General features: G+C 45.1%; 1 protein-coding gene across 2 annotated transcripts in view; it reads left to right on the top strand.

Moving 5' to 3' along the window:
• Positions 1-9,665: 9,665 nt before the first annotated feature.
• pus7l (pseudouridine synthase 7 like) overlaps positions 9,666-13,332 on the top strand; it is a 28,753-nt gene continuing 25,086 nt past the window's right edge. Inside the window, exons 1-3 of one of the 2 annotated variants that reach the window (XM_048548351.2) lie at positions 9,666-9,998; positions 11,234-12,216; positions 12,940-13,099. In XM_048548351.2, the coding sequence (XP_048404308.1) occupies positions 11,313-12,216; positions 12,940-13,099 (1,064 nt within the window). In that variant the 5' untranslated portion in view covers positions 9,666-9,998; positions 11,234-11,312. The other variant, XM_048548350.1, reaches the window with a different exon arrangement.

Here is a 13,332-nt window from a genome sequence, read left to right as displayed (position 1 = left end):
GTAACAGCCTTACTTGTATGTTTAATTCCTTTCATAATAAATGATAGCATTCCATTAGCCGCCTTGACCACAATCTACCTGCATTCTAACTTCACGCTAAGACATCTACTGCTTGTTCAGACTCAGTTAAGGACGACTTATTTTGGATCATGTTTCTTTTGGATTTTCTCCATCCTTGAAAATATCTTGGCGACTGTAATATCTGCTTCTGGGATCACTTTGATCTTGAGTGATGGATTTTGTTTAGCTAGTGCTTTAGTCACCACACATTTGGCGGAAAAATAAGTAGAACTTTGTTCTGTAACTGTTTTGCCTCACTACCCTCACTCAGACAATCTCTGATTAGTCCGACCAAATCATGCCCGAGGAGTAAATCAATGCCATCCATTGTAATTTACAAATAACTTTGTCACTGATCTGGAAATTAAGTCAGATTGTGTACACTGCACAAAGAAATGAGTTTATATTCTCCACTAAGTAAATTTATTCAAACTTTGACTGTGACTGCATTCTGTGTATAAATTGTATGTCTTTCACTACCAATTTTCACCTGGACTAAAAATATCCATGCAGCATTATGCTGCTTCCTATCATTCAAGTCAATTTTGCACCCCTGTGCCACTGTCCTCACAGAATATGTGGTGTGGCACTGTATCAAATGTTTCCTGGGGGCCCATGCACACCACATCAACAGTGTTATCCTCATTGACAGCACTAGCAAAATACCATGCAGGAACTCAGTCTCAACTCTGTTCATGTGTAACCACCCATCTTGTACAGTTGCCACCATCCCCAGAGTCAGTCGCATTGTCCCAGGAATCTAAAGCACTCCTTCCTGTACTGTTTTCGCAACCATGTCAGTACTATTTATTGCCTTCTTAATTATTCATCTGAATTACCTGCATCTTAACCACCTGATATTCATGGACAAAATGACTCCAGTCCCTGTGAATGCAAACACTTCCCAATCTTTTGCCAATCAAAAAATATTCTACTTTCCAAAATATTATTCCTACCCAACTGGATAATGTACACAATGTCACATCCACCTATGATGTTCTTGTCTGGATTTCAAGATCACAAGATCTCTCTGCAATCTCTTTGTGTCCTTGTCATTGTTTACTTTGAATTGTCAACAGTTTTACACTCAATCACCTTATCTCAGTCATGAATATGGTCGTAAATACCCTGAGGCCCAAGTAATAATCTTTGCCATTCTTTGTAGTTTATAGATCACCGTCCTGAAAATATTCTGCTTATTCCCTCTAATTGTCCATTATACCATCCACAATCAGGATTAATGCCTTACCTCCATCTCGTGAGTCTTGATTTGTGTAGTAACTGCTTCTTGTGTGACAGTTTATTAACAGCTTTTTGAAAATCAGAATATGCTACATTCACTCATTTCCCCCTTATCTGTCTTTGCCCACTCTGTTCCTGCACCTTATGGTGATGAACTCGACCATTCCCTTCTTTACTCAGGATAGCAACCATTAACCCGGTCCAGCTACCAGGAAAAGGAAACTCAGCTAAAATTGTTGGCTTTATATGTTGTGACTTAATGGCCACTGCAAAATATTTTAGGAGCCTTCCCAACGCTAGTTGTTTAATCTCTCTCTGACCTTTGACACATACTTGCAGTTAACAGAAACAACTAGAGCTCATTTTGCCCCTCTGTGCACTGTGCTTCTCCCATCTCCCTCCATAAGCTTCACAGCTGCGAGCACGGGATGACATACCACCCAGAAAACAGAGACAGACAATACACAGAGTCATCATTACCTCCAAATCATACAACATTTTGATTTGGAACTATGTCAATGCTCCTTCACTGGCATGGGGTCAAAACCCTGGAACTCTCTCCCTCACAGTGTCTCCACATTCCAAGGACTGCAGCATATCATCGCCTTGGTGCTAAACATAAGAAATAGGAGCAGGAGTAGGCTATCTGGCCCATTGAGCCTGCTCTACCATTCAGTAAGATCATGGCTGATCTTTTCATGGTCTCAGCTCCACTTACCTGTCCACTCACCAAAACTTTGAATTCTTTTACTGTTCAAAAGTCAACCTAGCTTTGCATTAAAGATATTCAACAAGGTAGCCTTAACTGTTTTACTGGACTGGGAATTTCACAAATTCACAACCCTTTGGGTGAAGATGTTCCTCCTCAACGCAGCCCTAAATCTGCTCACCCCAGTTTGAAGCTATGCCGTACAGTTCCAGTCTCACCCACCAGTGGAAATAATCTCCCTGCTTCTATCTTATCTATTTCCTTCATAATTTGACATGTTTCTATAAGATTCCAACTCATTCTTCTAAATTCTAATGAGTATAGTCCCAGTTTACTCAGTCTCTCCTCATAAGCCAACGCTCTCAACTCTGGAATCAAACTAGTGAATCCTCTCTGCACCCCCTCCAGTGCAGGCACATCCTTTCTGAGGTAAGGAGACCAAAACTGTACACAGTACTCCAGGTGTGGCCTCACCTGAAGCAGGTGAACCTGGACACCAGGATCTCCCCCTCCTCCAAGAGCGTCATCAACTCGTTCATCGGTGAAACCTTTCAGCGCGTGGCCTGAGAGGCCTCCTGACTCAAACACCGCAGTGAGCAGCGCACCATCTCTTCCAGGGGACATCCAGACCACAGTTGGCCTGCTGCTTCCCGGGGAACGGGTCAAACACACACCATCCCGAAGGAACCAAGGCAGTCACCAAATACACCAGCTGCAAATGAAACATCTCTCTGGACGATCTTAAAGTGAGACTAAAACAAGTCAGAAGGTTTGGAGATTGTATGCTGGCTCAGCCAGACGCCCACAACACATGAATGAACAAACAAACCATCACACTCAGGCGCAGAATGGATACTGGCAAACAACGTAGCAGCTGCATTCCAATCTATCTTTGGCCAGTTGTCGCTAGATGATGATTCCGGTGGAATTCCAGTGTGGCCGAGTGTCTGGCGCCCTAAGCGACTAGGCCTAACATAAATAAAAACTGAAAGAGCTGCTGTAAATCAGGAACAAAAACAGGAGTTGCTAGAAAAGGTCAGCAGGTGTGAAGAAAGAAATCAGAGTGAATGTTTTGGGTTCAGTCCCTTCCTCAGAACTGATATAAAATATAACATAAAATTAGCTAAACAAGGGGTGATGGCCTAGTGGTATTATTGCTGGACTGTTAATCCAGAGACCCAGATAATGTTCTGGGGACCTGGGTTTGAATCCTGCCATGGCAGATGGTAGAATTTGAATTCAATTTTTTAAAAAATCTGGAATTAGCAGTGTAGTTATGACCATGAATCCATTGTCAGTTGTCAGAAAAACCCAAATGATTCACTAATGTCCTTTCGGTAAGGAAACTGCCATCCTTACCTGGTCTGGCCTACATGTGACTCCAGACCCACTACAATATGGTTGACTCTTAACTGCCCTCTGGGCAATTAGGGATGGGTAACAAATGCTGCCTGGCCAGTGACGTCCTCAACCTGTGAATGAATAAAAAAAGTTTCTGCCAAAGCCTGATGGTATGCAAAAAGGCCAAAGGCAAATGAAGACCAAACCAAATTTGTCCCTCTTTTTTATTTCTTGAAGTGAGGAGATTCTGAATCCCTTATTTTTCTTTTTCTAAACACACCACTGTATAGCAGTAGGGCTTATATTTTCCCCACAACATTTGTGTTTTGTGCGTGTATGTAAAGATACCATTGTGCAGGAAATGTTGTTCAATATTTCCACTGTCAGGAAAGCACCCATGTGGCCAGTGAACTGGTAACAAGCAATGTCTGACAAAGGTAGTACTTACATGACAAAAGTGAAGGGGGAGGGTCGGGATTATATCAAAATAGAATTGGAAGAGATAATGGGAACTGCAGATGCTGGAGAATCCAAGATAGTAAAGTGTGGAGCTGGATGAACACAGCAGGCCAAGCAGCATCTCAGGAGCACAAAAGCTGACGTTTCAGGCCTAGACCCTTCATCAGAAAGCTCTCTGATGAAGGGTCTAAGCCTGAAACGTCAGCTTTTGTGCTCCTGAGATGCTGCTTGGCCTGCTGTGTTCATCCAGCTTCACACTTTATTATCTAGAATTGGAAGAGAACTGTCTTTTATACTGAACGGAGGTGATTTACATTAACAACGGGAGAGTTGTTATGACCTGTGACTTATTAAGAAGTACTGAGCCAGAACAATAGGGAGAGACATTATGTTTGTGTCTCTCTCAGTTTCAGCCAGTGTCCATGGCATCACAGAGTAATCATATCTTAGAAAGGGGGCAGGCACTCCGAGGATGACCTGGTCTAAACTTATTGAGTGCTCTGACACCATTGGCTGAAGTCAGAGAACATTCCAGAAAGGTTCAGAAAGCGTGGATAAGAAAGTATGTTAGACAGCTGAGTGAGAGGAACACAGCTGGCCAGGCAGCATCAAAGGAGCAGGAAAGTCAATGTTTCGGATTTACACCCTTTGATGTAAACCTGAATCATTGACTGTCCTGCTTCCCGAATGCAGTCTGACCTGCTGTGCTCCTCCAGCTCTGCATTGTATTGACTCTGACACCAGCATCTGCAGTTCTTACTGGCCTCTGGATAAGAAGGGACACCTGACAGTTATTCCCTCAGCAAAGATCAGCTAGGTGCGCACTCTGTGTGAGACCCACATTTGTACCAAGAAAGAGTTCAGTGAATTGTTAATCCAGCAGCCCAATGACGTTTACCAGACTGGGTAATATCTGTGATAGAGATAATAGAAACTGCAGATGCTGGAGAATCCGAGATAACAAGGTGTAGAACTGGATGAACACAGCAGGCCAAGCAGCATCAGAGGAGCAGGAAAGCTCACGTTTCGGGCCTAGACCCTTCATCAGAAGTGGGGGAGGGGAAGGGGTTTCTGAAATAAATAGGCAGAGAGGGGGAGGCGGATAGAAGATGGATAGAGGAGAAGGTAGATGGAGATGAGACAGACAATTCAAAGAGGCGGGGATGGAGCGAGTAAAGGTGAGTGTACGTGTGGAGGTAGGGAGGAGATAGCTCAGTCCAGGGAGGATGGACAGGTCACGGGGGCAGGCTGAAGTTAGTAGGTGGGAAATGGAGGTGCGGCTTGAGGTGGAAGGAGGGGATAGGTGAAGGGAAGAACATGTTAGGGAGACGGGGAAGGGCTGGGCTGGTTTAGGATGCGGTAGGGGGAGGGGGGATTTTGAAGCTTGTGAAATCCGCATTGATACCATTGGGCTGCAGGGTTCCCAAGCAGAATACGAGTTGCTGTTCCTGCAATCTTCGGATGGCATTGTTGTGGCACTGCAGGAGGTCCAGGATGGCCATGTTGTCAGCACTTTTTCCTGTAACCACAGGAAAAGCTACACTTGCCCCCACACCTCCTCCCTCACCCACATCCCAGGCCCCAAGAAGACTTTCCACATTAAGCAGATGTTATCCTGCACATCTGCCAATGTGGTATACTGCATCCACTGTACCCGTTGTGGCTTCCTCTACATTGGGGAGACCAAGCGGAAGCTTGGGGAGTGCTTTGCAGAACACCTACGCTTGGTTCTCAATAAACAACTGCACCTCCCAGTGGCGAACCATTTCAACTCTACCTCCCATTCCTCAGACGACATATTCATCCTGGGTCCCCTACAGTGCCACAAAGATGCCACCCGAAGGTTGCAGGAACAGCAACTCATATTCCGCTTGGGAACCCTGCAGCCCAATGGTATCAATGTGGATTTCACATGCTTCAAAATATCCCCTCCCCCCACTGCATCCAAAAACCAGCTCAGCTCGTCCCCGCCTCCCTAACTTGTTCTTCCTCTCACCTATCCCCTTCTCCCACTTCAAGCCGCACCCCCATCTCCTACCTACTAACCTCATCCCGCCCCCTTGACCTGTCTGTCCTCCCTTGACTGACCCATCTCCTCCCTACCTCCCCACCTACACTCACCTTTACTGGCTCCATCCCCGCCTCTTTGACCGGTCTGTCTCCTCTCCACCTAGCTTTTCCTCTACCTTTCTTTGATCCGCCTCCCCCTCTCTCCCTACTTATTTTAGAACCCCCTTCCCTTCCCCCATTCTGATGAAGGGTCTAGGCCTGAAACATCAGCTTTCCTGATCTTAAGGTGCTGCTTGGCCTGTTGTGCTCATCCAGCTCGACACCTTGTTATCTGGGTGGTATCTGTGTTTCTCATGAAGTCAGCCTCGTTTGGAAAACTTAATTTGTTTCTTTAATTTCCAAGTATTTTAATAAAACTAAGCTTCAGCTGCAGTCCTTTATCTGTCTCATACAGTAAGAGCACCTGGTAAACAGGTTTTATGAATAATAAGCTGTTCAAAATGTCTGTGTAAAATATTTCACAGGCAACACCACCTGGAGGGTTGGAAATCTGCAGTCAGTGTACATCAGCAAATAGGACTGACGGGTGCAGAACCTGACTCATGCAAATGTACAGGATAACAAAGTGTGGGGCTGGATGAACACAGCAGGCCAAGCAACATCTTAGGAGCACAAAAGCTGACGTTTCGAGCCTGGACCCTTCATCAGAAAAGGGTTTTCTTTTCTGATGAAGGGTCTAGGCCTGAAACGTCAGCTTTTGCGCTCCTAAGATGCTGCTTGGCCTGCTGTGTTCATCCAGCCCCACACTTTGTTATCTTGGATTCTCCAGCATCTGCAGTTCCCATTATCTCATGCAAATGTGCAACAAGGTTTTGAATATGTTGTAGTGTATGAAAGTGGGAGACGGGAAGGTGTTAAGTGCTGGGCAGACTCTGGACAGTGATAGGAGTCTCAGCAGTAGCTGTTCAGCATTTGAACAGCACCATGTTCCTTCAACTCTTGACTCTGATGCAACCCACAAATTGCACCAGTGTGTCAGTTTTAGCTGTTTAAGCCTAAACCTTGGGATTTTATCTGTCTTAAGATGCTGCTCAAAACTGTTCATGACAAACCTAAAGAAAAATCTCTTGTCATTTTATGAACAGGAGTATTGACAGCCTATCGAAACTGCTCTACCATTTAAAAGAATTATGGAAGATTGTCCACTTCAATGATTTTACCCACACTAGTGCAACTGACTTTGTGTCAATTCTTCCTTAATTTTCCTGTGAAGCCCTCTCCCAGCTTTATGTAAGGGTGACTGCAATACACTGCCTACCTGTGCTTTGCAGTAAGGTGGAGATCAGAAATCTGGAGAGACAGTAGAGTATTGGCAATGCCTAGAGGTTAAAAAAGAAACAGAAACACTTGGAAATGAAAATACTGGTTGTACAGGAGCTCCTGTTCGAGGTATACGAGTCAGATCAGTATATGTAATTCACTAGTTTTACTGGATTTTCCTTCTCAGTGATCCAGAATCCCAGATGAATGTTTTGGGGACAAATCCTACCACAGCAGATGGTGAAACCTGATCTTCATTTGAAACGGGAATAAAAGCTGGCCTAATAGTGATCATGTAACCCATTGCTGATGGTCATAAACATCTGGTTCACTAATGTTCTTTAGGGAAGGGAATCTGCCATCTATACCTGGTCTGGCCTATAGATGACTCCACGCCCACAACAACAATTCTTAACTGTCCACTGGTCTGGTCTAGCCAGTGATGCACATATCCCATGTTTCAATCTTTATATTAAAAAAGAACAAAATGAATCAACCTGGTCATAATTTATTATTTATGTTTCAGCAATTAAGCTTCCAGGAAGAGTCAGGAACAGTGCTGCTCAGGGTTGACTGTAATCTCAATGGGGAACGTTACCTTTAAGACCAATGATCTTGGGACTGACATTACAAAGGAAAGTGAGCACTTCAAAGGTCTCACATTCAGCTTCAAGCTCTGCACTGAACCTCTGACTCCCACCAGGGACGTGCGCATCAGATAGGTAGCCAGAGTGGACAAGGATTGTGCAGAAAGGCAGTAAGAACTGCCGATGCTCACTGAACAGGAAGGCAGCAGGTAAGCCCAGACTGCGCCCACCGGAGTTGGAACAAGCGCTAGGTCCGCCCTTGCTCGCTCGCATCGACTGCTCTGAACTGAAAACTGAAACGCGCCTTTTATTTTTGTAAGAGAGGTTAAAATGCTCGGGTGTGGGGTCATGATCGAGGAGGCAGTAGGAGGTCCCACTTCCTACAGACTAAGGGGGTGGCCATGGGCACCCGCATGGGCCCCAGCTATGCCTGCCTCTTTGTAGGTTACGTGGAACAGTCCCTCTTCCGCGCCTACACAGGCCCCAAACCCCACCTCTTCCTCTGGTACATTGATGACTGTATCGGCGCCGCCTCTTGCTCCCCAGAGGAGCTCGAACAGTTCATCCACTTCACCAACACCTTCCACCCCAACCTTCAGTTCACCTGGGCCATCTCCAGCACATCCCTCACCTTCCTGGACCTCTCAGTCTCCATCTCAGGCAACCAGCTTGTAACTGATGTCCATTTCAAGCCCACCGACTCCCACAGCTACCTAGAATACACCTCCTCCCACCCACCCTCCTGCAAAAATTCCATCCCCTATTCCCAATTCCTCCGCCTCCGCCGCATCTGCTCCCACGATAAGACATTCCACTATTGCACATCCCAGATGTCCAAGTTCTTTAAGGACCGCAACTTTCCCCCCACAGTGATCGAGAACACCCTTGACCGCGTCTCCCGTATTTCCCGCAACACATCCCTCACACCCTGCCCCCGCCACAACCGCCCCAAGAGGATCCCCCTCGTTCTCACACACCACCCCACCAACCTCCGGATACAACGCATTATCCTCCGACACTTCCGCCATTTACAATCCGACCCCACCACCCAAGACATTTTTCCATCCCCTCCCCTGTCAGCTTTCCGGAGAGACCACTCTCTCCGTGACTCCCTTGTTCGCTCCACACTGCCCTCCAACCCCACCACACCTGGCACCTTCCCCTGCAACCGCAGGAAATGCTACACTTGTCCCCACACCTCCTCCCTCACCCCTATCCCAGGCCCCAAGATGACATTCCACATTAAGCAGAGGTTCACCTGCACATCTGCCAATGTGGTATACTGCATCCACTGTAGCCGGTGCGGCTTCCTCTACATTGGGGAAACCAAGCGGAGGCTTGGGGACCGCTTTGCAGAACACCTCCGCTCAGTTCGCAACAAATAACTGCACCTCCCAGTCGCAAACCATTTCCACTCCCCCTCCCATTCTCTAGATGACATGTCCATCATGGGCCTCCTGCAGTGCCACAATGATGCCACCCGAAGGTTGCAGGAACAGCAACTCATCTTCCGCCTGGGAACCCTGCAGCCATATGGTATCAATGTGGATTTCACCAGTTTCAAAATCTCCCCTTCCCCTACTGCATCCCTCAACCAGCCCAGTTCGTCCCCTCCCCCCACTGCACCACACAACCAGCCCAGCTCTTCCCCTCCACCCACTGCATCCCAAAACCAGTCCAACCTGTCTCTGCCTCCCTAACCGGTTCTTCCTCTCACCCATCCCTTCCTCCCACCCCAAGCCGCACCCCCAGCTACCTACTAACCTCATCCCACCTCCTTGACCTGTCCGTCTTCCCTGGACTGACCTATCCCCTCCCTACTTCCCCACCTACACTCTCTCCACCTATCTTCTTTTCTCTTGATCTTCGGTCCGCCTCCCCCTCTCTCCCTATTTATTCCAGTTCCCTCCCCCCATCCCCCTCTCTGATGAAGGGTCTAGGCCCGAAACGTCAGCTTTTGTGCTCCTGAGATGCTGCTTGGCCTGCTGTGTTCATCCAGCCCCACACTTTATTATCTTTTAGTTTTGTAACTTGCGCTGTTCGCTTTATTGCACCGGGCTGCTCCCACACTTCAAATTGTGCAAGGGCACGTTCGTGGCTACAAATGACATTTTCAGTCAGACTTTCCGACGCCAGTAAACGGGGTTTGAGGCCGCCCCCACCCTCCGGGCTCAGACCAGCCTCTGCCGTAAGCGGAGAGCTCCGAAGGAAGCGGAAAAGCAGAAGTGCCTGGATTTAAAGGGGCACTGCTCTAAATGCAGAAGAAAAAGGTGCCGGCGAAAATATATTTGGAAAATTTAGAGAATTGCTCTGTTTTCTCATTGCCATCTTGTTCCGTAATTTAATTTTTAAAAGAATCGTATTTTAATCTAATTCTTGTGCTACTATTCCGACTCTGAAGTGTTTCTGAACCCGATAATATAATTTCATGTGGGAGTTAATTCTGACTGAATCGTAGATGGTACATCCTGATCTTTAATTCAGTCTCAAAATCCCCAAGTGAGCACTTGAAATGCTTCAGTGTACAAAGCTACAGGCCAAGTGCCCGAAAATGAGGTTAAACTAAATGGATAATTGATGACCAGCGCAGACAGAATGGGCTGAAGGGCATTTTTCTGTGCTGTAAAACTTCCGTGACCTTTCTGAACTGATCAAATAAAACTGGTGGAAGACCCTGGTCAGATCAGTTGGAGAAAACGAACATGCGCATGAATTAACTGGTGAATACTTCTTAAAATATTAATTCTGCACGTATATTCCTCCAGTAATGATAATAAATATGAGTGCATTATGGGAATTATTTTAGTAATTATTTTAATTAAAGACCCAGGAGTAGAGATTGGAACCACAACCTTCTGACTCAAAGGAAAATGTGCTTTTAAGACTGACTGAGTCTTGTGGTTTCCTGAGGAGATGCCCTCACTTGCATCAAAGATTGTAAAAATCCATCATTCATGGAGACTCGGAGATAATGGGAACTGCAGATGCTGGAGAATCCGAGATAACAAAGTGCAGAGCTGGATGAACACAGCAGGCCAAGTACTCCTAAGATGCTGCTTGGCCTGCTGTGTTCATCCAGCTCCACACCTTATTTTCATGGAGACTCCCCTCACTTTGCTGAAGGCAGTGATGGCCTGTTAGTGAATGTTGGCACACATTACTCCCAGTGTGTAGTCTGTCAGAGAATAAACTGATATCTAAAAGCATTAGTGTAGTAGGAGAGCATTTGGCCTATTGAGACCATGCTTGGTCTCTGAAAGTAAAGTAACAACTAATATCAAAGTACAAAAGAATGAAAAAAGAGGAATTGGAAGCCCAAAGTACCTGCTTATGCTTTAATTGGCTGGAGTATCATGATTAGTTTAGAATATTTACAGGATCTGTACACAATACTTAAAAACCTCAGGGAACAAATGTATAGTATAACCAGAATATCTTCTGTACTTTTCCTTTCCAGCTTTTTAACTATTCTTGGATCATTTTGGTCATCTTTCTCTTTCCACAGGTGTATAATATGTTGCTATTCAAACCGGGGATTCTTTGATTTTCGGTCCAGCCATTGATGAGAGTGTACAGAGAACATTATGGATGGCATGTCCCTGTGCTGGGTCAGTGATCACACTGGCTTCCGTGGCACAATTAAAAATTCTGCCAGTGACTTTGTGGTGACTGAGATCAATATGCATGGGCAGCTAGTCAGTGACATTGAAGCAGATTGCAGCCAGGATTTTGATAACATTGAAAGTGAGCAAGAAAAGGCTCATCTGATACAGAAGAAGAGAATGAAGAAACCAGAAAAAGCACTGGTGACATTTTCTGGTTTGCCAATCTTTGACAAATTGAAGGATTCCAACGTTGTGCACGGCAAGATTAACCAGACTGCTGACAGCAATTTACCTGAATCTGCAGCTAACTGTCCTTCACTGCAAGAATTGGAAATCCAGGGAGGTACCTTGCATTTGCTTTTGGGTAGATCACTGTCAGAAAAGCTGGAAAAATTTGCGTCCTTGGCTAAGGAAAGTAAGGCCGCTGAACAAGAGGGGACAGAAGACAAAGCTAGTCTTTTACTTGGAACCTTTGAAGAGAAATGCCAACGAGCGGCCATTCATTTGGCTGTTCGGCAGAAATTTCCTTTCCTAAAGACTGTTACCAGCCGCAGCGAAATCGAGGTCAGGCTTGACCCTCAGTATTCGGAGCTTTGCCAGTTAGTGTCTGAGGCAGAAGCCAGCGGGTTCTTCGCTTTCTTAGATTCAAGAGATAGAAGTTCCAAGTTCACATTTCAGTCCGATCGGAATAAGGAGCACCGGAAAGCCATCCACCATTTTGTCAGCAAATACTTTGGGAAACTGGTGGAAACGAAAAGTTTTTTGGAGCAAGATGGCAGCAGTGACAAAGCTGCAGTAATTACTGTGAGATTTAGAGATAAAATCACATCAGGCAGGAAACGAAATGCCAACGATTGCCAGGCAGTGCCAACAACTTACACAGGTATTGAATTTTTTTTGTGGTTTTGACAATGATTTTTTATTTTGTGATTTTTAAAAAAAAAATTTATGTAGGAGAATTACTTGAAATACATAATGGAAATTTGGAGGAAATGCCTGGGTTGTAAAGAAAGGTTTAATTTCTTAAGGCTACGAAAAGTTATGTATCTGGTATAAGGATTGAAACGGAACTGAATGATATACTGAGGGCTGTAAAGGCCCCAGATGAAATAGTTTTAGAGCAATGCTGTAATATTCTATAGAACTATGAATGTATTTAGACAAGAAGATAACTTATTCACTTCAGTTTTCCAAATGTGAGTCTTTAACTAATGCAGCTAAAGAAAGAGATTGCCTTTCATAACCTCATTGTGACTAAGGCTCTTTGCAGAAAATGAAGGATATTTGCAGAGTCAGCACTGTTGTAATGTGGCTAAAAGATTTAGGTATCTATAATTGAGACAGGCTAGTGAATTAATGAGCCGTGGTCAAGAACAGAAATTATGTTTGGATTTGCAGAAGTGGGGACAGTCTAATGACTCCCAAGCCCTGCTGGCAGACTAGTGGAATGGCTGAAGTGTTAATCCATCCACATATATTATCTAATGGATGTATAGATACCCAGGAGAGGTGGCGTTTTAGTTAAACAGAAATTATAGTTAAGATTGACGTGGTTGTGCTTTTTAAAAACTAACAATAAGGTTGAGGTATCTTTACTTCCCTGAAGCATTTACCTTGTGTAAGGTGAACATGGAAACCCTGGAAGCAATTGCTTGCCTAGCATCAGAGCTTGGTGTGGTGGCATCAGATTTCAGCTACGCGGGCATCAAGGACAAAAAAGCTATTACTTCCCAATCGATGGTGGTAAAGAATGTGACAATCAACAGGTAAGCTCAGAGTTATATTGTTTACTTGGGTTCATTCTTGGATTGTCAGTTTTCATTTCCAAAGCTGAATTTTTTTTTGCCCATTCCTCTTTGTTGTTGCGCAAAGAATGATACAACGAAGTTGTCCGCTTCATAGAATGGTTAAAAATCACCAATTTTAATACGGAAATCGTTGTGTGATAGCACAGAACTGCATTATTGCCGAGAAAATCTTTTGTCTAAGCTCTTCATCT

The sequence above is a fragment of the Stegostoma tigrinum genome, chromosome 18 (genome assembly GCF_030684315.1).
Source record: "Stegostoma tigrinum isolate sSteTig4 chromosome 18, sSteTig4.hap1, whole genome shotgun sequence".
Taxonomy (NCBI): domain Eukaryota; kingdom Metazoa; phylum Chordata; class Chondrichthyes; order Orectolobiformes; family Stegostomatidae; genus Stegostoma; species Stegostoma tigrinum.
This window is presented reverse-complemented; position numbering and strand designations above follow the sequence as displayed.